The sequence below is a fragment of the Mustela putorius genome, unplaced genomic scaffold (assembly GCF_011764305.1).
Source record: "Mustela putorius furo isolate JIRA1106 unplaced genomic scaffold, ASM1176430v1.1 tig00004007_pilon_pilon_pilon, whole genome shotgun sequence".
NCBI lineage: Eukaryota > Metazoa > Chordata > Mammalia > Carnivora > Mustelidae > Mustela > Mustela putorius.
The window spans coordinates 917,809-942,326 of NW_025422145.1; the positions used below are offsets into that span (position 1 = coordinate 917,809).

General features: G+C 47.0%; 1 protein-coding gene across 2 annotated transcripts in view; it reads right to left on the bottom strand.

The window, feature by feature from the left end:
- The window catches only part of VPS35L (VPS35 endosomal protein sorting factor like), a 115,677-nt gene that overhangs the window by 50,148 nt on the left and 41,011 nt on the right, over nt 1–24,518 (bottom strand). For both annotated transcript variants that reach the window (XM_004750283.3, XM_045072052.1), the window contains exons 11-19: nt 24,430–24,477; nt 23,076–23,169; nt 19,274–19,351; nt 18,638–18,760; nt 8,240–8,286; nt 7,019–7,130; nt 6,418–6,534; nt 4,756–4,809; nt 860–940 (exon numbers count right to left, since the gene is read on the bottom strand). In XM_004750283.3, the coding sequence (XP_004750340.2) occupies nt 860–940; nt 4,756–4,809; nt 6,418–6,534; nt 7,019–7,130; nt 8,240–8,286; nt 18,638–18,760; nt 19,274–19,351; nt 23,076–23,169; nt 24,430–24,477 (754 nt within the window). The remainder of the gene's footprint in view (nt 1–859; nt 941–4,755; nt 4,810–6,417; nt 6,535–7,018; nt 7,131–8,239; nt 8,287–18,637; nt 18,761–19,273; nt 19,352–23,075; nt 23,170–24,429; nt 24,478–24,518) is intronic.

The following is a 24,518-nucleotide window of genomic DNA, read 5'->3' on the forward strand; positions in this document are numbered from 1 at the left end:
CCTTCTTACAAGAACATGTAATTATAATTCATTTTCTTCTGCTAAGTGAAGCTAGAAATTGATCCCAGGTAGTAAGTGCTAGAACATCATGTTACTGAATAAAAAACAAAATTTCAATTAGGTTGAAAGTTACTTGACAGTAAATGAACCTTCGCCAGACTCTGTCTTGGAGGGGGAAAACCTGCTATCAAGGACATTATTGAGTCCACTGACAAAGCTGTAACATGGACTGTGGAGGAGACAGTATGAAGATATTAATGTTAAACTCTCTGGAGTTGAAAACCAAACTGTGGTTATATGGAGAATGCCCTGTTCTTAGGAAATATTCACTGACTTCTTCAGACGCAAAGTAGCATCACGTATGCAACTTATCCTCAAAGGAGCCAGGAAAAAATTTACACACGTATTATGCACGTGTGTGTGTGTGTGTGTGTGTATGTGAACACATGATAACAATAAAGCAAACATGGAAAATGTTCACAGTTGGTGAATCTGACTAAAAAAATAATGGGCGTTCCCTGAGCTATTCTTTCAATTTTCCAATAAGCTTGACTCTATTTTCAAATAAAAAGTTAGTTGAACTGGAAAACATAGGCCCCTTCCTTACTGGTGCCAAGCAGCTGGGCAGGGACAGCCCTTATCACACCTCACAGCCACTCTGAGTGTAGGACTACGAGCCCATTTTACAGGCGAGAAAACTGAGGCACAGTAAGGTTCAGCAACAGAGTAAAGGACAGATGGTGATGATACGGCGGAGACAAGATCTGAACCCAGGATTATCTGACTTTACAGTCCAACCCATGCAACATGCCTATGTGATTCAACAGCAGTGTGGAAATGACAAAGGCATAGCTGTTACCTGAGGGTAGGAGTCTTCAAATGCACGATCTGGAGTCATGTGCTTGATGACATCAGCCAGAACAGTATTCACCTCTCGTTTCTGAGGGGAGCGGGGAATAAACCTATGTTAGACACTGAAAGGCAGTCACTGGCCACTTTTCTGGGGCAAGGACTAATATCTTCAGAACATATCCCATACTCTCCAGGGAACAGTTTCCAATCTTCTGCTGGAAATAATATTAAGAGAGAAATCCCACCCTTATCATTGCCCTGAAGGTAACTACTTCTGGACCAGGTCAGGCCTAAAATATTGTCCTCAAAGTTTCTGGGGTGATACACTGTCCTAATCGCCATCCCTGAGCGCTGGTAAAATTGGCTCATCCCAGGCCGCTCCCCCGGCGCTTGCAGAGCGCACAGCAAAGCATGGTGGGAAGTGCACAGACTCAGCCCTAACAAGCTGGATGCTCACCAGCTGTTGTCATCTCTATCAGGGGTCGACCAACCATGGCCCAAATCCAGCCCCATGCCCGTTTTTACATGGCCCGATGCCAAAAGTGCTTTCTACATTCAAACCAAAAGAATGATACGTCATGACAAAAGTTACAGGAGATGCAAATTTCAGTGTGCATCAAGTTTACTGGAACACACAGCTGTACCCACTCACAGATCGTCTGTGGCTGCTTGTTCACTACAATGACAGAGCTGGATACTTGGGACAGAGATCCTGTGGTCCACAACGCATCAAACGCTTCCTGTCTGGCTCTCCACAGAAAAGGTCTGCTGACCCCTGGTCCTTTTCACAGGACTAAGGAAGCCTCCTGGCAAGGTCTGAGGCTGCACAGCTCCACAGGAAAGGCATCTGGTATTTGTTATTTTAACATATTTGTATCACAAATATTGGTTATCTCAATAGTTGCCATTATGTTTACTCTCCTGCCTAATCCTCACTAAACTCCCGGCCATGGACACGTTTGTCCCCATTTTACCAATAAGAAAGTGGAGGCTCAGAGACGTTTAGTGACTTAGCTAGGGTCACACAGCTAGAAGAAAAAAAAAATCTGACAATGGCAGTAAAAGGAACCAAAGCTCCTTGGAGAAATATCTGAGGCTGAATCTGGGATTAGAAATACGCCGGGGAACCTGCAACATCTTGTAAGAGAAGGCAAGGAAGGCATCAAAGACTGTGGAGAACATGTGAGAAGGACTCAGGAGCCAACCTGAAAAGGCAGCCACTGGACAGAGAGGGGACAAGTGAGCATCAGTAAAAATAATGTAATTCAAGTGTATTTAAATCCAAGTGCTCCTCAAGATACCAACAACTACAACTCACTAGTCACCTTTGGGATTGCTAAGGAATCAGATCCTTACTCTCTAAAACCAGGAAAGGAAAAAAAGAAACAACCCAGTGGCAATCCTGCCTTTTCTGTGCAAATTGCACCTCTGGGTAACCAAACACCCACAGGGGAAGTTTCTCTTGCTACAAGTATCCCAGCTCATGAACAAAGAGTTGATTGTAATTCCAAATATCACCATTTTGCAGCCCCTAAGAAACGGTGAGTGAGATGCAACTGAGCTTCACTGGCCGCCCATGTATTAGAGGGACAGCCAGATACCGCGAGCTTCCCAGGAGAACCTCCAAACGCCACCCACAGTGCTGAGAAGTCTTATCGGAAGCTGATGACGCCTCTAGAACCAACTGCTGATTGGCGGGATATACTGAGAGCAGGACACCGTCACCGGATACAACTGGCTGGTCCTGAAGGAGCAGGAGGCTGGCTGAGGACAAAGCAAAGGCTGGCGCCTTGCACCCCCCCCTTCACCCGCTCCCCTCCATATGTGTAGCATTCCTCAGGCACCCCTGATCGCCCTAAAACGATAAATAGTGAACTTGCAGAGATCACAGTCCTGCAAGGTAGGAGTCTCCCTTGGTTTGCAAATGTCCTTGAGATTTACAACAAAGAAGTTACCTTATCAATAGCCCAATTTCCAGGGACACAGAACTCAGTTCCTCAAGCTCTAATGTTACCCTCCCCTCCATGAAAACGGTAGGAGGCGGAGGTAGAAGGAAAAGTAAATAAAGTTCAATTTCTTCTAAACCTAAATCTCATTAACAAGGATGCTTGATAGCAGGAATGTAACATTCCACCAGGAGACTCCCAATTGTCTTTACTTGATAGTAACTAGGCCTTCAATATCCTGATAGTGCTTTTTTCCGCATGCGTGGGCTAACCGGCCAGTTCTACTTCTGTAAGATTGCTTTGTCTGCTTTCGCGCAGGGTCCCCTGACCCAATTCACTGACGCCAAGTACGCCTGTTCAAACTGTCAATCAATCAGCTCAGCCCCACCCGAAACTTGTTTGTATCTGTCTATAAAAATCCTGCACCGACCCAGCTCCGGACCTCTCGGCGTTCTCGGCAACGAGCGGCGCAGAGGTCCAGGTTCGAACCTGCAATAAACGACCCTTGCTGATTGGCTTTGACTCATGTCTCCGGTGGTCTTTTAAGGTGGGGGTAATACTCTATTGGCATTTCAGTCCAGACTGGGAAACTCTTCAGGACGAAAGTCTGAATTTCGTAAGTATGATCGCAGATGGGGGAGGGGGGCGGGGGAAGGCGAGGAGGAGGGAAAAGAGAAGACTAAGAAGTCTACTGCAATTACAGACTTTGTTTTAAACCTGACAACTGGGGACATCTGAACATTGACTGATTTTTTTTTTTAAGATTTTATTTATTTATTTGACAGAGATCACAAGTAGGCAGAGAGGGAGGCAGAGAGAGAGGGGGAAGTAGGCTCCCTGCTGAGCAGAAAGCCCAATGCGGGGCTCGATCCCAAGACCCTGGGATTATGACCTGAGCCGAAGGCAGAGGCTTTAAGCCACTGAGCCACCCAGGCGCCCCATGATTCTTAATATTAAAAGCAGTATTATCTTTTTATCATTAGGCTAAGATATTGGGATTTGGTCTCAGAAAAGGGAATCTTATATTTCACACGTATGTGCTGGCAGGTGAAGACACGGTGTTCGAGATTTGCTTCAGAATAACCCAGGGAAGGGAGAAGCTTAGTAAACATGTAAATGACACAAGATCTGTCATGAGTCGGTCATTTCTGGGTGATGGGTCCAAGGGACAGCATATGTTTGAAGTTTCCAAAGTAAAGCATAAAACCAAAGTTGGACCAAAGAAACAAAATCAACAGAGCAGCATTTACATAATGCTGAAAACCAGGCCAAAACCAATTTGCCGAGTTAAGAGGCCAGGATGGTGGCTGCCTGCGACTTCCAACGGACTGTGACTGGGAGCCAAGTTCAGGGGGCTCGGTGGAGGTATTCCCTACATCTTGGTCTGGACCATGACCACACGGGTGTACTTCCTCAAGATTCACCAGGTAGCACACTTACGACATACGCATTTTTCTGCATAGAAGCTATACTTCGGTGTTTTAAAAGCCAATGACCTTTATCATTCTGGCAAGAGGATCTGAACCTGGTTCTGCCTGCTTCTAAGGTTGCTGTTACTTGACAAGCCCAGTATTTCCCAAACTGAGGTTCCAGTCTGGGCACAGGGGAAGAAGTCCCTTTGCTTAGAAAAAAAATGACACACTCATCAAATACATGGAAATGCCACTGACTAGACCCCAGGGAGAGTCACGATGCGTTTTAGCAGGGAAGCGTCCAAGGTTTCCTCTGGTGAAAAAAACTTCACCACTTGGTATAATGGAGCATTTCCCTAATTTACACACGAGCACTGGGCACACAGTAACACTCCAGCACACTGTCACATAAAGGACACAATTCTCATAAGTTAAGGACAATTACTACCGTAAAATGCCTCGATGCCTCAGCGAGCCTTGCTCATAATAGTAAACATGAATAAAAACCTCACTCTTCCAAAAACAGCAGCACAGGCCACACGTACCGTGAAATGCTTGCACGTGTACTCGACCCACACTTCGGCACAGTTAACGTAGTCCTGTGGAGGAAAAGCAAACACATCTTTGTGATAAGAAAGCCCCCCGCTTACGGTGAAAACTCATCACGCACAAACCCCTTCAAGCGCTCTGGCAATTCAAAGAGAGACGTGATAGGGATTTCAAGACTGGTTGGTTCATCTCCAGGAAAGTCTAGCCTGCGGGTGTATTTTATCCTAAGAAGCGAGTTCTAGAAATACAGATATTGCATGAAACTAACTAACATTCTGGAAGGGCTACTTGGGCGAAGAGAGAAAACTGGGAAGCGGGTGCCTGGGTGGCTCAGTGGGTTAAAGCCTCTGCCTTTGGCTCAGGTCATGATCTTAGGGTCCTGGGATCGAGCCCCACATAGGGTTCTCTGCTCAGCGGGGAGCCTGCTTCCTCCTCCCTCTCTGCCTGCCTCTTTGCCTACTGTGATCTCTGTTTGTCAAATAAATAAACAAAACCTTAAAAAAAAAAAAAGAAAGAAAACTGGGAAGAACTCAAAGGCAGTGGAGACAAAAGTCACGAGTCTGGGCTGCACCTCAGCCGAGTTATTGATGGTGGATCCTGGCTGAAGACCAGAATTAAATGTGATTTTTGCATATTCTGAGGGAAAAAAAACAAAACAAAACAAAACAACCAGGCTTCCTACCGTTGAAAAAGAAACCATTTTTCTGATTGAGGGGTGATGTGTATGTTGTCCTAAGGGTAAGAAAGCACTGAAGATTTCAGGTAAGAAATTAAGTGTTCGATTCGAGTAGCAGGGAAGACCCACGGAGAGGCTGTGGGATGGTCATGGAAATGGCAGGAACAGTCGGATACAGCGCCTGTTCCAGAAAACACTGGAGTCGAGGGGGAGTAGCGCTAGAGGAAAAAGACCGTCTGTGAGTGTGTCTCTTCTGTTCCTATATTTTAAGGAAAAGAAAGAAATGGGGAGGGAAGTAAATAGTGATCTCGCTCACACAAGAAAAGCCAGGAACATCTGAAGGTCTGACAGGAAAGCTGAGAAGGCCGTGTGAAGTCAAAGACGGAACATGACCATGAGCGTGACCTTCTGATGCAAAGTTGCCTGGAAGCATTCACACCCGGGCCCCATACGCCCGGAGGCTTTGGACTTAACACGTGCTTTAAATATGTTGTTCGGTTCACTGACTAGAGTTGGGTTAAACAGAGTTTAGTTTATAAACTGAAGTTTAGTGAGGGTTTTGCTAAACTTTAACCTAGGTATGTGATTTGGTAAGTTAAGTTTCTCAGTTTTCTAAATTAGGCCAGTATTCTCTCTCTTTTTTTTTTTTTTTTAAAGATTTAATCTATTTGACAGACAGAGATCACAAGTAGGCAGAGAGGCAGGCAGAGAGAGAGAGAGGAGGAAGCAGGCTCCCCGCTGAGCAGAGAGCCAGATGCGGGGCTCGATCCCAGGACCCTGAGATCATGACCTGGGCCGAAGGCAGAGGCTTAACCCACTGAGACACCCAGGTGCCCCCAAGAAGAATTATTTCCTAAAAAAAAAAAAAAAAATCCCAGATATACGATTAGTCAAAAGATAATTTTTTAAAAGTAAAGAATATATAACTGCAGAACTTAGACAAAAGGCAGTCGTTCGATCTAGGGTCTGAATGGTCACCCACCTGTGGATTCTTCAACTTAGTGATGACTTTCCAAGCTTCGTTGAGAATCTGGAGTCGATCGCCCTCAGGAGGGTCAGCCAAGGCCAAGTTTAACCCCAATGAATGAAAAAGGAGATGCTAAGAAAAAGAACGAACCATTACAATACTGGGGATTTTAAATCAGTATCTTGAAACTTAAGAGAAAAATGTTGTAATGCTGAGTTCGTCTCAGGGATAATCTTAAATTTTACCTCAGGCCTACGTGCAAGTCAGACCAAGCTGCTCAGAGCAAAGCCAGCTCCGCGTACTGCTCTGACTTGTGGGCCCTAATATTCTGCTGAACAGAGCTTTTCATAAATGATGAGTGAAGATACGTTTTTAGAGATGGCAGACTGAGCCTTTCCTAAACACTGCACAGGGGACGAATTCAACAGATTCAGGATTCTCTGGTGGTAATGACGTGTGTCTAACAATCCCAAACACGAACTCATCCTCCATCGAGTTCTTCAGAGGCCAGCCTTCGCCTGTTATCCTGCTGACCTGAGCGGCCCCGCCTTCCCCCCGACAGGACTGTCTCCCTCGAGAGCTCTCAGGTAAACTGGACATTTGGTCAAGAGCTTACCTTGGGGAAACCCGACTCATCGCACTCTTTAATCATGCCAATGAAATCCATGGACCTCGTGGCGATGAACTCGGCCCGGAAAGCGGACATCACAGAATTCAACAGCAAGGCGCTGTAAGACACACGTGCCCCCTGTCAGCAGAGCTGCCCCTTAATGAAAGTCACTTTAATTTTAAGTCCGTATGTTGCTGGGAAGGAGGAATTGAAAACTCTTTAATGGTATGGAGTGAAAAGGCAACTTCTAGGGACCAACACGAGGTTTTAGGCACGTTTGGAACTCGATGAATGTTGAATTGACTGGATGAATGGGTAGCTAGCTGGCCGGCCGGACTGATGGACAGCAGTCAAAAATCCACTTAAACAGATGTAAAATGAGCCTCTGACAGGTTGGTGTACTACTAAAACTAAACATTAAGTCACAATATTGATCCAAGTTGCAAATACATAAAATATCCTTCTCCATCTCTTACAAAAAGCACTGTTCTAGGATGCAGAGACACAGTGACTTAGGGACATCTACACACAGAAGGGAGAGCAGAGGGGAAACTTCACCTGCCTGAAGACAGGAAGATGGGAGCTTACTTTGATCCTACCACGTATCACAGCCCCATGGGGAAACGACTATTATTAAACCCATTTTACGGAGACTAAGGCACAGAGAGGTCAAGTAGGTGACCCCAGTTCACAAGGGTAAGAAAGAGTGCAGCGGAGCATCAGAAACCAGAAGATCGGACTCTAGTTCCCAACCTCCATGTCATCCCGCCACTCTGCTGGTCCTCTTACCCAGGTGAGCGTGCCAGTCAAGGCACCTGGGTGGCTCAGTGGGTTAAGCCTTTGCCTTCGGCTCAGGTCATGATCTCAGGGTCCTGGGATCGAGTCCCGCATCGGGCTCTCTGCTCAGCAGGGAGCCTGCTTCCCCCCGCTACCCGCCACCCTCCTGCCTCTCTGCCTACTTGTAATCTCTGTCTGTCAAATAAATAAAGTCTTTAAAAATTAAAAAAAAAAAAAAATCAACCAGCTCCACATCCAAACCCATGCTTTATGAATTTTAAAATACTGGGGCACCTGGGTGGCTCAGTCTGTTGGGCGTTTAACTCTTGATCTGGGCTCAGGTCTTGATCTCAGGGTTGTAAGTTCAAGCGCCACACTCATCTCCACGCTTTAAAAAAAATTTTTTTAAATAAATAAAAAATAAAAATAAAATTTAAATAAAATACTTACTTGTTTCCTAGTTTCTTGCATCTCTCCATCATCTCCGTTAGCAGAGCCTAGTTAAAAATAATTATCAATGAAAATCATCAGGTTGGAGGATCTCCAACAACATTTCTCACAACGGGATCTCCAAAGTAATGCTTGAAGGTAAATGGAGCCTCAAGTCCATTTCTGTAACTCCCAGGGCCTGACCAAGATGGAGAGTCAGGAGCAGGGATGGGGGTCAGAATCCACCCTCACGGCTTTCAGTATAACAGAGAAGAGCTGAGCCCCGGCAACAGGCATATGTGGATTCAAATCCTGTCTCACCAACTATGAGACCTTGGGCCGGTCACCTGACTTGATGAAGCCTGGGTGTCCCTACCCTCTGGCAGAGGATGCAAGTGGTATCATCCCGCGTGCAGTGTTCCTACAGGCGAGGTACCTGCTGAGCTCGAGGCACCAGTGAGAATGGGAGTCACTTTACTCCCCGCCTCTCCCATGACACCCCCATATTCCTCCCCACTTCACTGAGAATTTGCTAGAGCCTACCATACAGCGTGAGACGCACTTTGCACTCATGATCTCGCCTGTCACCATCCAGGAGGCAGGTCTCTCTCTCCTCCCACCGCACAGGACAGAAATGAGCCACAGAACAGTGATGTGTTTGGACCAAGGTGACACAGCGAGTTACCACGGGCCAGACATGACCCAGGCAGTCTGGCATCAAAGGCTCCGCCCGTCATCACATTTCCTCCCAGCGAGTTTTGAAGCCTGTGTTTCCCCCGAAAGGAAGTAAGTATTTCACTCATTGGAATACCGTTAATGGCTTTAGAGCTATCTTAAGACAATTACGTATTTCTAAAAGAGTTCCTGTTGTTATTATTATTTATTTTTTTTTTTTACAAAAATCAATGGAAGAGGTATCCTTTAGGTCAGTGGTTTGGGGAAGGTTTTGAAGGGCACAGACAAGGTCAAGCCTGGACTGCAGAGCTAACAGCAGCCTGGACACTGAGGGCTCACTGGGCACCAGGCTAAGCACGAGTCTTGCCTTGTTGTTAGCTCTTCACAGCAGCCTTTGAGGCCCCTCTGTCATCCTCACTTCACAGAAGAGAAAGTCAAGCTCAGATAGGTTAAGCTACTTCCTAGTAAGTGACAGAAATGAGATTTGTAGGAGTCTGGTCCCCCCCACTGTCTTCAGTGCAACTGTGCCCCTTCTAGCTGTGTCCCCTTGTGTCCTAGGTGCTGCCTGAATAATTAAGGCGAAAGCTGATTGTGGAGAGACTGCCCGTACCCCAGAACCCCAGCTTTATTCAGATTTCTGTCTCTGCCCCACAAACAGCAGGTTGGGGCCTGTTACGGACTAAATCCGACCCCCTCCAAATTCGTATGTGGGAGCCCCGATGCTCAATGTGACTGCGTTCGGAGACAGGTTTTTAGTGACATAATTAATGAGAAATGAGGCCCTAATTGTGGGGGCCCTAATCCCATGGGACTGAGGTCTTTATGAGAAGAGGAAAAAGAGGAAGAGAGGGGCGCCTGGGTGGCTCAGTCGGTTAAGCGTCTGCCTTCAGCTCAGGTCATGAACCTGGGGTCCTGGGACTGAGGCCCATATCAGGTTCCCTGCCTCTGCCTCTGCCCCCACCCCCAGCTCATCCTCACTCTCTCTTGTGCTCTCAGGCTCTCTCTCTCAAATAAATAAATAAAATCTTAAAAAAAAAAAAAGAAAGAAAGAAAGAAAGAAAAGAAGTAGAAGAAGGACCAAGAATGCATATGCACAGAGAGACCCTGTGGGGGACGGGGAGAAGACAGTGGTCTGCAAGCCTCACCAGAAACCAACCCTGCCAGCACCTTGATCTTGGACTTGCAGACTCTAGAAGGTTTTGGTGTTCAAGTCCTCCAGTCTGTTTCAGTGGCAACCCGCTATGATCTGAAGGGCCCCCTAACTCTCAACGTGATGATAATATTAGGTCATGAAGCTAGAGCTCTTGGGAATAGGATTAATACCCTTAATAAAAGGGGCCCAAGTGGGGAGCCTGGGTGGCTCAATGGGTTAAGCCTCTGCCTTCGGCTCAGGTCATGATCTCAGGGTCCTGGGATCGAGCCCCCGTATCAGGCTCTCTGAGCAGCAGGGAGCCTGCTTTCCCCTCCCCCTCTGCCTGCCTCTCTGCCTACTTGTGATCTCTCTCTGTCAAATAAATAAATAAAATCTTTTTTAAACAGGGGGAGCGTAAGAAAGCTACCTTGTGCCATGCGAAGACACAGCAAAGACAGCCATCAATGGACAGGAAGTAAGCCTTCACCAGGCACCAGAACTGCTAGTATCTTCATCTTGTACTTCCCAGATCCAGAACTGTGGGAAATCAAAACCTGGGTATTGACAAGCCACCCAGTTTGTAGTATTTTAAGAGCCAGGATGGACTAAGACACAGCCTGAACAAATTAATACAGGTCCAAATTGATCATGGTGACCTCATTCCCTTTATGAGTGGGGGATTTAGACAATGGGCACAGGACCCATTTCTAGCTGCTGGAATGGGAGTTCTGAGGAAAGGCTTCCTTGTTCTTAAACACGAACCCAAGGAATTGTAGATTTCTTATCTTTCTGCCTCCAGATGTTGCCGTGTCTGGATGTGATGCCTGGCACGGCTGCAGGCACTTGGCTACGTGAGGAGCACAACAGAGGAGAGATTGGACAGAACCTGCCTGGCCCACAGCCTGCACTTGTTGTGTGAGAAAAGACACTGAATTATTTTGGGGGCCGGTTAGGTGTTTTTTCCCTTGTAGTCAGAAGCATCCCAGCTGAAAATAAAATTGTCAGTGTCACAAAAGGCTTCCCTAATCCACTCACGGGGTGTTAATACTTGACAAGTCATTCCTGGCGCACCTGGGTGGCTCAGTTGGTTAAGCAACCGCCTTTGGCTCAAGTCATGACCCTGGGGTCCCAGGATCGAGTCCCGCACCAGACCCCCCACTCAGTGGCACGTCAGCTTCTCCCTCTGATCCTCCCCACTCTCATGTTCTTGCTCTCTCTCTCTCTCAAATAAATAAATAAAATCTTAAAAAAAAAAAAAAAAAAAGACAAGACATGCCTGAAGACCAATAGCAAAGTGGTTTCTGGAAAGGACTGAGAAGGAGGTGTGCTGTAGGATTATCTCACGGACACTGCCCAACACGTACAAATAATCACTCGTTCGATACCTACTTACAGAGCAACTTTAAGGTACTAACCACTATCCTAGGCACTGAGGACAGGGTGGCGAGAAAATCAAACAGAAAACCCTGCCCTTTCGTGGCTTATTCTCTCTCTCACATACGTGCATACGCCCGCACACGCACACACACACACGAGGGCTCTACCACTCCTGAAAAAAGTTGGTAAGTGCCGACATAGGGACAAAACATTCTGGCCATTACGACAAATGCTTAAAAAGTTCTTTCACAGGAGATGAAGGCATTACAACCGTATCCAAACATGGAACTTTAAAACAAAACAAAACCAAAAAAAACCTCTACCATCAGACAGGAGTATAGGAAATAGCCCTGAGTGATCAGGGAGCCAAAGGATAGGACCCTAGACACATCTGTTAGAGGTTATAGCTTTTTTTTTTTTTTTTTTCCTGAGAAGCGAAAGGATCGATTATCTTTGGCAAGAACAAGAGGAACATCCGTTCAAACAGACTGAGATCGGAACGAGCCTGTTGGCTGGGATGAACCAGAAGATGTGCAGGTCAGCATATTAGCCCGTATACACGAATCAGAACAGGGAGGTGCAGGAGTCTCAGACGGCCCCTGTGTTTCAGTTATTTATATATTTGTTATAAAAAATATAAAAATTGGGTCGCCTAGGCGGCTTAGTTGGGTAAGCATCCAACTCTTGGTTTTGGCTCAGGTCATGACCTCAGGGTCCTGGGATGGAGGCCCGTGTCGGGCTCTGCGCTCACTACGGAGTCAGCTTGAGGTTCCCTCTCTCTCTCTCTCTCCACCCGGCCCTCCCTCCCCCCTCTCTCTAAGAAACAAGCCTTTAAAAATATATAAAATAAAAATAAATGAATAAATAAAAACTAGAGAAATAAGAAATGCTTACTATGAAAAAAAAAACCACTCAAACACTATCGCCAGGCGGTTAAGTAAAACGTAAATGCCTTCACTCCCAACATCTGCTTCCTGGTGATCACCAGTGTCAACATCTGGATGTTTATCTTTCCAGACCTTTGTTTACACCTGGTGAATATATCGCTTTTCTTATAAAAGCCCAAGCTTGGGTTTTTCTGTCTTACAAAAATGAACAGTCACATACATATTGGGCCACAACTTGCCTTTTTAATTCAAGAATCTAGCATGGGCTTTGTTCTTTCCGTGTAACTACACATATGCACCTGCCTCATTCTTTTTTTTTTTTCTTGAAGATTTTATTTATTTATTTGACACAGAGAGAGAGAGACAGCGAAAGAGGGAACACAAGCAGGGGGAAAGGGAGAGGGAGAAGCAGGCTTCCTGCTGAGCAGGGAGCCCCATGCAGGGCTCGATCCCAGGACCCTGGGATCATGACCTGAGCCGAAGGCAGACACTTAACGACTGAGCCACCCGGGCGCTCCGTCCTCATTCTTTCTAACGGCTGAGGAATCCCTACGTGCAGTAACAGTAGTGTTCAGTTTGCTCCTGACAGACTTTAAAATTTTTTTTTTTTTGAACCAGTTACAGACTCACAAAAGATGGTAAAAATCATACTAGGAGGTTCTAGGGACCCATCACCCAGCTCTCCCCAGTGGTGACGTCTTATTTAACTAGAGGGCATTATCAAAGCCAGGAAAGTGACATGGATATAATATAATTAACTGGATATTTCACCGGGTTTCCATTCACGCTATTGCGAGGGAAGGGTATGTCTTTGTGACAGTGCACGAACATACACGGATTTCTATAACCACCACCATATTTATCTACTGGATTTTTAAGATTATCTCTAGATGAGGCTTAGTTATGTAATTAGTTATGTACTTCAAAAGTATAGGAAAAGCTACAGAAGTTGGGCTGACCCCATGCTTCCACTTTCCAGACTAAGAAGGACTCGTATGCAGCTCAGAGCGCTCCCAGATTTGTCTTCCTGCTTTTACTACGTACCCTTCCAATCAGTGTTTCCAAGTACTGCTTCACTTGAAAAAAAAAAAAAAAGAAAGAAAGAGTTAAATGATATGTGTATCTTATTTTCCTTCCTCTTTTTCTAAATGAAGCGAACATGTAAAGGGTGGGCAAAATCATATGCCCCTTCCCTCCCAACCAGACTGGATATGCTCAAGTCTCAAAGAAAATATTTCAGTGTTAATAAAAATACATCCTATACTCTAAGCACTAGAAGGAGAAATGTTGGGGCGCCTGGGTGGCTCAGTTGGTTAAGCAACTGCCTTTGGCTCAGGTCATAATGCCAGGGTCCTGGGATTGAGCCCCACATTGGGCTCCCTGCTCAGTGGGGAGGCTGCTTCTCCCCCACCCTCTGCTACTCTGCCTGCTTGTGTCTCTCGCTCTATCAAATAAATAAATAAAATCTTTAAAAAAAAAAGAGAGAAATGTTTTAAGTTTTTTGTATTATTTCTCTTTCACTGGGAACTTTAAAATTTTTATTTTTTTTTTAAGATTTTGTTTATTTATTTGAGAGGCAGAGATCACAAGTAGGCAGAGAGGCAGGCAGAGAGAGAGGAGGAAGCAGGCTCCCCGCTGAGCAGAGAGCCCGACTCTCTGGGCTCGATCCCAGGACTCTGGGATCATGACCTGAGTGGAAGGCAGCCTTTAACCCACTGAGCCACCCAGGCGCCCCTCGCTGGGAACTTTTTTTCCTGATGCAAAAGAACGAAAATGATACACCTCTATGCGTCAATGGGAGTCAGCAAAGGCCAAGGCTAGTCTTAGATTGGCATTACCAGACTACTTGTATTTTAGAACATTTCAAGTGCAACTTAAAGCTTGACCATGAGATAACATGAGTTATCATGTCCATGAGTCAATTCGTTAGGGCCCTTAAATCCCTCCTTAAGTGTAGCCATTAACAAGAGCTATCTAGCAAGAAAGAATTTAGGGGTGGAGAACACATCTGCTGGGTTCAGAGTTAATGCCTACGAGGCTACATGGCTATGACTCTTTCCAGCTGTGTGACCTTAGCAAGTGGTAAGCCTCAGTTGCCTCATCTGTAAAATGGGAATAACCACAGTCCCCAGCCTAGGGAAGCTGAGGACGAAGTAAGGTGGCCCAAACAGAGGAACTCACATAGGGCCTGGCACCCAGTGAGCCTCAGCAAAAGGTGACTGTGTGGAGGGTTCTAAAACTTAGCATCTCTGACTCACCCCCCAACCTCCATTCCTCACACCCAACAAACCTAACTCTGAACACTTCCTGACAAGATTGAGGGTCAGAGAACTTCCTTAATGAGAGGTGCCTATTATAACGCTAAGTGACGGAAAAGCACCATAAAATTATGCACGCAAAATCCTCATCTATAAAACAAAAGCTCAGAGTGAGAGAGCCAGAGTGGACAGAGAAATACTAACACGGAAACTCACTAAAGTGTTAACATGGCAGGATTTCAGGTGGTTGCTTTTCTCCTTTTGACTTTTCTATCTTTTCTAAATATGAATACAGATTTTTTATTTATTTTGGGGGGGGGTGGGAGGGGGGAGATGGAGGGAAGAAGGGAGCAAAAGAGCGGGCGCATGAGTGGGGCAAGGGGCAGAGGGAGAGGCAGAGAGAGAATCCCAAGCAGATTCCCCACTGAGCATGGAGCCCAGTGTGGGGCTTGGTCCCAGGACCCAGAGATCATGACCTGAGACACAGTCAAGAGTCAACCGACTGAGCCACTCAGGTGCCCCGAATATATATTTTTATTAATAAATGTTTTCTGATTAGGAAATTCTCTCCTATCCGTTCTGTCTCATTTTTTTTCCCCCACAGCTACCAACCCTTCTCCTTCTGATCTGTCTGGTGGGCTTCTGCTAGTTTGATCTTGAAGCATCGCTTTTGTTTCAAATCATTCTCCTGATCAAAAATCTCCAAGAGCTGCCCGATCTCCACCACGTTATGTTCAATGACCTCTGTAAGCTGGTCCACACAAATAAAGCCAGCTTTATTTGTCACTCTTTCCAGTAAGGCTTTGGTCTCCTCATTATGCCTCTTACCTGCCTCAGTCCCTTCCCTCCGTCCCCCGCCCCACCTCGCCCCCTGCTTGGCCCCTCCGTCCCCCTCCCCCATCTCACCCCTTGCTTGCTTCCTGACTGTCAAGTTGGCCCAGAACCCCATCTACTTCAGGGAGTCCCTGTAAAGACCAAACGTAAGGATGGCAGCCACCCCCTCTGCCTGGTGTCCCCATCCCTTGGTGGTGCACAGATGGGCAGCATCACGGTCACTCCCCGAGAACCCTTCTAGAAGGTTCTATTAGCCCCATTTTATAGCTGGTAAAAGACGTCAAGTAGCCCAAGGCAACACAGCCGTAGTCTGAACCCCTGAAACCTGGTCTGCCCGACTGCCTGCTCCCACCACTCCTGGTGCATCTGCTTCTTTGCTCAGCCGACATTTACAACCTGCCCCTCCTGGCTCAGGAAAGGACCTCGAGGGATTCTCTGTCAGACGGCACTTGCCACTCACGTCCTGGACCAGGCCTTTTCCCTTCTACATCTCCCACGCCACCCCCAACAAATGAAAAGCTGCTGAAAATGCCGAGAAGGATTGGTTTTCATTGCCCCAAACCAGATCTTGTGAAATGGTTACTTTTTTATCTCTGCAGAATGTGTCTGGATTTGAGGGCATAAATCTGTTTTTTTATGTATCATTATCTTATTTTTGTCGTATATGGGTGGAAAAAAATCCTATCTTCAAGCAACAACAAAAAAGCCTTTCTGAATAATCGCTCCTTGATTTTTATTTTTTTTGGGGGGGGAATTTCGGATTTCAATTTCAATCTGAAATTTCGTATGACAGATCTTAGTAGCTGAAGGCTTTTCTCCTTTCCCCCATCTTGCCTGCCTGTCCTATACCTTAACGGCAGCCACCGCCAAACAGACCATCCCCTGCTCTGGAGGCGTGGCCTAACTCCCCAGGTGATACATTCCGGCCACTCCGAGAGTTTTTAGGCAGCAGAAACGGGCATCTTAAACACCACCTTTTACCAGGGCATTGATTCGTCTGCATTTTGAAAATGATTAACATTTTTTAAATGAGATGCTGCAAGGTCCTTATTTAAGTGCCCCAAGAATCAGAGTTTATTATTATTCAGGTGACCTAATTTTTTTAATCACTTCTTCTGGTGTGGTAATGATTTCCTAGAGTTTTACTCCCTGGGAAAGCTCTATTCCCAGCTTCTGCCATCCTTTGAGACTCCTGGTGCTTAAAATAAAAGGAAGAATGCCTTATCATGGGTACCTTTTGTTTTAATTCGATTTGGCCTTTTGTTAAAATAAGGAGAAAAGAACTTAAGTGTTCCCATTTTCAAACATGTCAACCCTGCTCTTATGTTTCAGTCATTCGGCTGAACAGATCGGGGCTCTCTACACTCCCGTTCGTGCTCCCCGGAGCCTGGGCCACCTGGGCCACGGTGTGTTGTTAAAACTCCTGCCGACACCACAGCCTTTCAATCTTCCGTTCACACCGACTTCATTTAAAATCAATTTAATGGTGGTGGCGGGGGGGGGGGGGGGAGGGTCACCTGAAATCCAAGATGCCCCTAATTTTTCCCTTCATACTTTAGGATTTGGGAAAATGAAAATGTAAAGAATCCATTACATTTGGCCGAAAAGTTAGAAAGCAACAGTAGGCCAAGAAAAGTTAAGATGAGGCAAAAGCTCACCTTCCAGTGATATTCTGACACCCCTCCTCCCCAGTTCTCGCACACAGACACAAACATCATGTTTGCGATCCCGACAACGCAACAAACACCCCCGTGCTACGTGTGGGGCACTTGACCAAACAACGCAAACGGGTCCTCCTATGCAATCCCTCCGAAAAACCAAAAAAGAGAATTAAAGCTCCCGTTTCACAGATGAAGAAAACAGGCTCAGAGTGGTTAGGGACCTGCCTGTACTTCTGTCCCGACAGCTGTAAGCAATGGATCTGGGATTCGAACCCAGGCCCTCCGACTCCAGGGCCCAAACCTGAACACTAGGCCATGCTACCGCTGAGGACACACACAGCAAAGCGTGTAACCCCCAACCTCCCTTTGCGACTCACCAGTTATTGCGAGCACCCTTATGTTCGTATGAACAGATCCTCCTCGTGATCCTCCAGTGGGCCCTGTCACACGCCACTGAATCTATATGGATTCTGACCCAATCCCCGGGTGATGCTGGTTTCTGATGCTGGACCAGCCCGAACCCATGTGCGCATGCGCGCGTCCTTCTGCACCTGCCCAAGCACGTCTACGTGATATTCTTAAAAGTGGAGGTGCTGAGTCAAAGTCATGTCCTTTTTCCTCTTTCTTTAGGGTGTGATTAAGTTGGCAGCTTCTGGGAAAAGGCAGGTGTACCTGAATTTCGCTTTGTACTGTGCCCCCTTGTTTTGGAGCAAGACCCCTTTCCCTCCTCCCCGAAGGATAAATTCTGAAGCATCTGTTGAAGAAGCTTCATCTGTCACACGGTGGGTATTATGCTAGGTGGAACTGCTGTTCTACATCTCAGTCTTGGGTAAGGAAAAGGTATTTCTGCTTTGATTCCAATTGTACTTTAATTTCTAACAATGCTTCAATTAGACCAAAAAAAAAAAAAAAAAAGAGAGAGAGAGAGAGCGAGCGAGCGAGCGAGCACCTGGGTGGTTCAGTCAGTTAAGTGTTTGCCTTCAGCTCACGTCATGCTTTCAGGGTCCTGGGACTGAGCCCTGTGTTGGGGCTCCCTGCTGAGCAGGGAGCTTCTCCCTCTCCCTCCCCCTGCTGATGTTTTCTCTCAAATAAATAAAAAATCTTAAAAAAGAACAGGAAAAAAATCTTAACGCAATCACACATCTGAGTGTCACTTTCCTTGTGCATAACAGGGAAACTATGACCTGCTCTACGACTTCTCAGATTATCACCAACACGAGAGCAGGGCAGGAAGGTGAGTGAAAAGGCGATGAAACCCACCAGCCCTGGAGCCACACCGCACAGTGTGCGCCCTGTCACCCCCACCTTCAAGCTCTGTGACCCGTCAGAGGTGTCTCTCTGGCCTCGCAGAGCCCCCCTCCCAGAGCGGTTACCCAGACAGTCACGGAAAGGCGCTGTGCACGGTGCCAGCCACACGGCGGTGAGACTACGGAACAGCTGGCTGGCCTTGGTGTGGCTGTCGCTGTGACGGAAAGACCCCATTAACGTGACTGGGCACACTGGCGGACAGGTCATTGAGACACAATATGGGAGAGAGGGGAGCCCCGGTATCCCTCCTCTGCATTAACTTCACGCTGACCGCACGTGGCCGTTACCTCGGGGGCGTGGTAGGAGATGCACTGGAAGATCCAGTCCATGGCCGGCGAGTAGAGAGGCAGGTAAGATGGCAGCTCCACGCCCTGCAGCACCAGCTGGTTCTGGACTGTATCCCCATGAATCTGCAGGAGACCCAAGAAACCCTCAGAAATGGAAAGGAATAATAATAAACAAAAAGCACGTAACTCCCAGATGATGCGTACTCCTAAGCTCTCGGAGGACCCCGAGAGAAACTGCCTGGTTTCTTAGGTTTTTGTTTTGTTTTGCTTTGTTTTTAAACTAGGAAAAAAAACCACAGAGAACGTTTCCCATGTCACCGAGCTGAGCTGTTTTGGGAATGTGCGCTGAGAAATGTGCAGAGAAATAATCTGATAAAAATGGAGCCAGCAGATGCGACGAGAAGGGGCTGATCCACTGGAGATGTTTCCTGTTAACACATGCATATTAATTCTCTCTACTTGTTCAGTACAATCAACACATTTTAATTGTCTGTAACAGACTCCGGTGTCATTTTCGAGGGTTTATGCATTTAAAGACCTCGAAGGCGATCTCAACTCGGAAATCCAACTGGGTTCTGTGAACTCGTGATCACGAAACGGTTCTATCCATTAGCCGTTCTGCCAGTGTTCTCTCACCTGTTTGAACGTGAGCAGGAAGTCAAAAAAGTTCTTATTCAGGCTTTCTTTGAGATGTGGGGCCACTTCCATTCCCACCTGGAGTCAAACAAAAGAAACTGCTTTGACTATGGGAACACAGTAGGATGCCATGGTTACAAATGGAAAACTCACGTAGGCATGGGGAGAAGTCCAGAAAGTTTTTATTCTTTTTCCTTATCTGTTTCCTTATTCAAGAAGCGTGGATGCTTTTATAAGAAAAACCACAGAAGCTATTTTTAATGGGGGGGAAAAAAAGGGCAACATTTGCAGTAATCATCTTTGCAATTTCCCAAAGGTAGTGCATGTATTTCTGAACAGATGACCAAGAGAACAAATCAATACGCACAAAGGAGGAACGTACTCTCAGGACTGTGTATACAGTATTCTCTTGTCCTCAAAAAAAAAAAAGATAAACAGACACGTGGCTGCACTTTTATTAGATGACGCAAAAAAGACTCTGGTACAGAAGAGAGTCAGCTGGGACTTGACCAGTGCATTGTCAAAATATACAGAGTCTCCTCTTCACTGGGCAGTCATGGAAGCAGACAAGTTTTTAATGTATTTTAAGCCATTTTATGTAAGATGAGCATGAAGCATTAAGAATATTATAACCCGCTGGCTCGGGCATTCACTGTTTAAAAAACAGACTGTAGGGGCGCCTGGGTGGCTCAGAGGGTTAAGCCTCTGCCTTTGGCTCGGTTATGATCTCAGGGTCCTGGGATCAAGCCCCGCATTGGGCTCTCTGCTCAGTGGGGAGTCTGCTTCCCGCCCCCTCTCTGCCTGCCTCTCTGCCCAGTTGTGATCTCTGTCAAATAAATAAAATCTTTTAAAAAAATTAAAAATAAACCACAGATTGTACCATTCCAGCTGAAAAATTGTGCTGATCATAGAGCAGGCAGCCAGACCCCTGGGGGTGGATGGAAAATGAAGGTATGAGCTATGGAGGGGAGTTCATGGGTTTCATGTGTTCAAAACAAACCAAAAGCATCATGTTCCTTAAACTGAGCCCCTCAGATACACCTCAATTTCAAATTGCTGCTTTAGCACAAAAGCAACTTTCTAGGAGAAGGGGCTTCTCTGGGACCTGGTTTCTTCAAAAAGGGACAGATTCCTACCACTCAGCTCCCCCTACGTGAGGTCATGAAGATTAACAATAATGACGGGATTTTTTTTTTTTTCTTTTCACACACTGTGAAGAATTCCTTTGAGAAGAATTATGCGAGATCCACTGGGGAGCTCAAGTCCAAGGACAGTTCCATGGCTATTGAGGATACTTTCAAGGACAAGCAGTAGATTAAAAAAAAAAAAAAAACAACAACAACAAATGTCAGAACACAGCTCTACTGTGTTCTATTGTCTTTCCTTCCACTTAATCATATCGTACAAAAGGCAATAATTATCTGTTAGGTGACAGCCAAGGCAGGCCCAGTGGACAAGCAGCGGTGATAATGCTGAAGAGGCTGTGACTTAGCAATGGAGTTAATCATACTTTCCTTGAATAAACAGCTTCGAGTTCCCCCCACGCCCTGCCCACTCACCGCTTTTCTGTGTTTTGTTTACTTCTCTCCATCAAGACAAATGAGCAGCTTAGAAATCTGCTTGGGTCTAAAAGATTTCTACCCAGAGTAGCAAGGGTGGTGGCTCATGATTTCCATCTGCTGTTTCCGCCTGCCTTTGGCAGGCATTTCCTATTTCTGGTATCAGCGAGTTGGATTTGTCTTTGGGGAAGCAAACCTCCCTTTCAGAATGTGAGATCTGGGTAGGTGCTGGCTGCACCCCCACCCTGAGGTCCAAGGCTGAGCACGTGACCCAGGCCTGCTCCGGAGGCCTATCGCATCCCCTGGCCACAGTCTGCGGATGGACAGGGGACCCAAGACGATCTGGCTAGAGCTCTGAGACTCTGGCCATTCTAAGCTTCTCTTTCCACTGGGGTTCAGTTAGGAGGATGGGGGCCTAGGGCTGCTGAATAAAGTGAAGTCAACCCAGAGAGCTGAGTGACGAGGGGGAGGACGATTCTTGACAGTAGTCTGAAGACCCAGGATCGAGCCATGCCTGTGCTCTACCCTTGGACTCTTCAGACACATGAGCCAATAAACCCTCCTTTTTCTTAAAATAGTGTGAGCTGGGTTTCTGCCGCTTGCAGCTGAAGGATTCACAGACTGCCTCTTCTTCTGTGTCAGAAGACTTGGTTAGCTGCCCCACCTGGGGAACCGATGTAAAGCCTGGGCTGTCAAAAATGACTTCCAGAGACGATGTGTTTTATCAACAGCCCTCCTGGCAGGGGGTCATTGTCACTGAAGTTGAAAGTTGCCACGTGCCATTTTATAGGCCAGAATCATGATCTTTTCCCTAACCTGTGCCACTTACTTCCAACTTTACAACTGAACATGGTTTGCAGGGAATGCTTATTTCCACACTTTTGATTTCTCTTTAGTAACCAGAATCATCCTCATCAATAAACACTGTGACTCTCTAAGTCTTTTACGACTCTATTATCCAACTGGGAAGTTTGAATCATGTGCTGTGTCTGAGGAGGGGAAAGACGGTGGAACACAAACCCGCAAAATAACAATATTCTTGCGTCTCCCCGAACCCCTCGCAGGACCCAACGGTGTTCTGCACACAGTAGGACCACGGCAAACACGGACTCGGAAAGAGTATTCAAGCTTCAGTATATTCCAAACCTGAAGCTCTAGGAAACATACCTGGTATTCCTGTAGGAAAAGCCCACCCCAAGTTTCAAGCAGATGGCAGGGCATAGACACTCTGGCCTCCGTTACCCTCGGGGAGCAAGCTGCCCTCGGGTGAAAAGCTTTTTCTTTCCTTCTGGCATCAGGAACCAACAGACCTCTAAAAAGTGTCCTTCACAAGGATGTCTGCTATTCACTCTGAGTGCAGTGACTGGTTTCTTTGTGACACTGGAGACCACAGGGCTGGTGTCACTTGCTAGATGTCACATAAAAGTCAATCACAAGCTACCGGTTCTCAGGCCTTCTCATTTACAAATATGATCACCGGCGAGGGCGGGGTGGTGGGGGGCGTCCCGCAGCTTTGTCCTCAAGGAAGTCTGCCGTTCATCGGGACCCCACAAAACAGGGGCATTAAGCCCTCCTTCGACGTGAAGAATGCTGACGGGACTAGTAAAAAGGACTCCAGAGCCAGTGGATGGCGGCAGAGCCCCCATGGGAGTTGCAGAAGAATTAACCAGAAACTCTCCATGCATTGCATTTTTCACAAATGCAGAAGTCTGATGTAGAAGCTTCACGGTGCTCTGAGATGGAAAAAGGCGAAGTGATTTACAACTGGGACCCCCTCCCCGTGAGGGCAGGTGCAGAGAGAGGCAGGGAGCCCTCTGTGCCTGGGTCGCATGGACCCTGATGCCTGTCACCAGAGCGGCCCCAGGCCCTGCCCCACAGCCCCCCACCAACTCGCACCCTGCGCCAACTAGAGAAACTAACAAAACGAGCGAATCCAAGACAAAGGGAAAGCCGTTTTCGAGTCAATGAAAAGCAGCCTATCAGCCGACAGGCCTTGGGAGCCTTCCTTCCCAGCAAGAACCTCAGAAACAATTAATTCTGAAAACCAGTTCATTTGTAAGGAGATGACCTTAGACGCCCCCTAATTAGAGTGCCAGTAAGTGGGCCTACTTTAAAATTAATTTTTAAAAGAAATCCTACAGCTCTCCTTTCCGTGGAAGAGCCGTGTTCTAAAATTAGCAGCTAATGAAGTCCTTCTTGGAGGGGCTGGCGCGCTGCCGGGGAAGGGGACCGATGCGGCCTACCCGGCACAGATAGGCCCTGGCGTACACGGACACCAGCGGGTCTCCGATGCCGCGAATCATGCACGTCAGCCGGGGCAGACACTCCGAAATCCCCCTGTGAGGAACACAAAGTGGGCAGCGTTACACCCCATGCGAGCGCTCTCTGTTCTTTCATTTTTAACATAAAGACACCCTTCCTCAAGGCCGGTGGGGGGTGGGGGGGGGGAGAGAACCAAGTCTCAGAGACAAACCAAGGCCAACGTTTTTGCGTTCTTCTCCAGACACCGCTCATTCCTTGAGTGCCTTCTGTCATCTCTACCATCTCCTCAGGGCTGGAACCTCATCTTTTCTTTTTTGCCCATCTGAGGTGACATTTATTTCGTTAATGTAACAGTTTCTCCCCCTCACTATTTTCCACCTGCTGATCACTCCTGGATCCTCTCGATGTTCTCACCGTGTCTATATTCCTTTGGCACCGCCTGTCCTCTGCCCCACTCCCTCCTAGCACCCAACGCCTGCCACCTCAGGCTGGCATCAGCCTTCCCCATCCGCGTCCATCGGGGCTGACTGACTTCGGCAACACGGGCCCTCCCTCTGCCTCGGGCATTGCCTTCCCAAATACGGAGGCAAAATAATTTCTTTAGCACCAATGTTATCCCTAAAAACTACCCCAGGCACCCTTGGATCCAAATCAAATATATTTGGTACACATCCTAAATCCAATAAAACTACTTCACCATAAAGCAGGAGAAGCTGGTCCCTGGTTTTAGGGAGCTTATCATCTATGGGCCACTCGACATGACCTGGCGTTCTGTTGGCTCTGCAGAGAATAGATCATCTGGCTTCTCCCAGTCCTGGAAGCTATCCTCAAAACAAGGCCCAAGGTAACCCAGAGCAACACGGGGCTCTGGGGCGAAGGCTCTGCGGCTGACGGCATCGTTATCACCATCTTCAGCAGCATGAGCAAATACAGAATGTGGGCCCACTGTGTGCCAGGCCCTGCTCTCGACAAATCCCCACCGACCTCTTTTTATGGACCCATTCACAGAGGAAGAGACAGAGGGTCAGAGATGCTTAGTAACTTGCCAAGACGGCAGAGCTACTAAAGGCAGAGTGAGTATTCTTCCATGAACCTCTCAACCACCTTCTCCTGGCTTGAGTTTTCTTCTCCATCAAACAGGAAGGAGAACAGTATCTCTACCTTATCGAGGGTCCATTTAGATCAGAGGAGAAAATGCACAGAAGGGGCTTGGCCCCAGGTTTGCTACATGCTAAGTACCTAGTGAGTGACAGTCGCTATCACCTGTCACTAGTGTGTGTATGGGGGAGATTCCCTGGAAATGTTACGGTTCTAGACACTGAAGAGGAGCCTTACGTCTTGGAGAGGAACTTGTTACACTTCAGGATGGATGCTTCCACGTAACTACAAAAACATCCTGTTAAGGAAGACGTTTTCCAGACGGC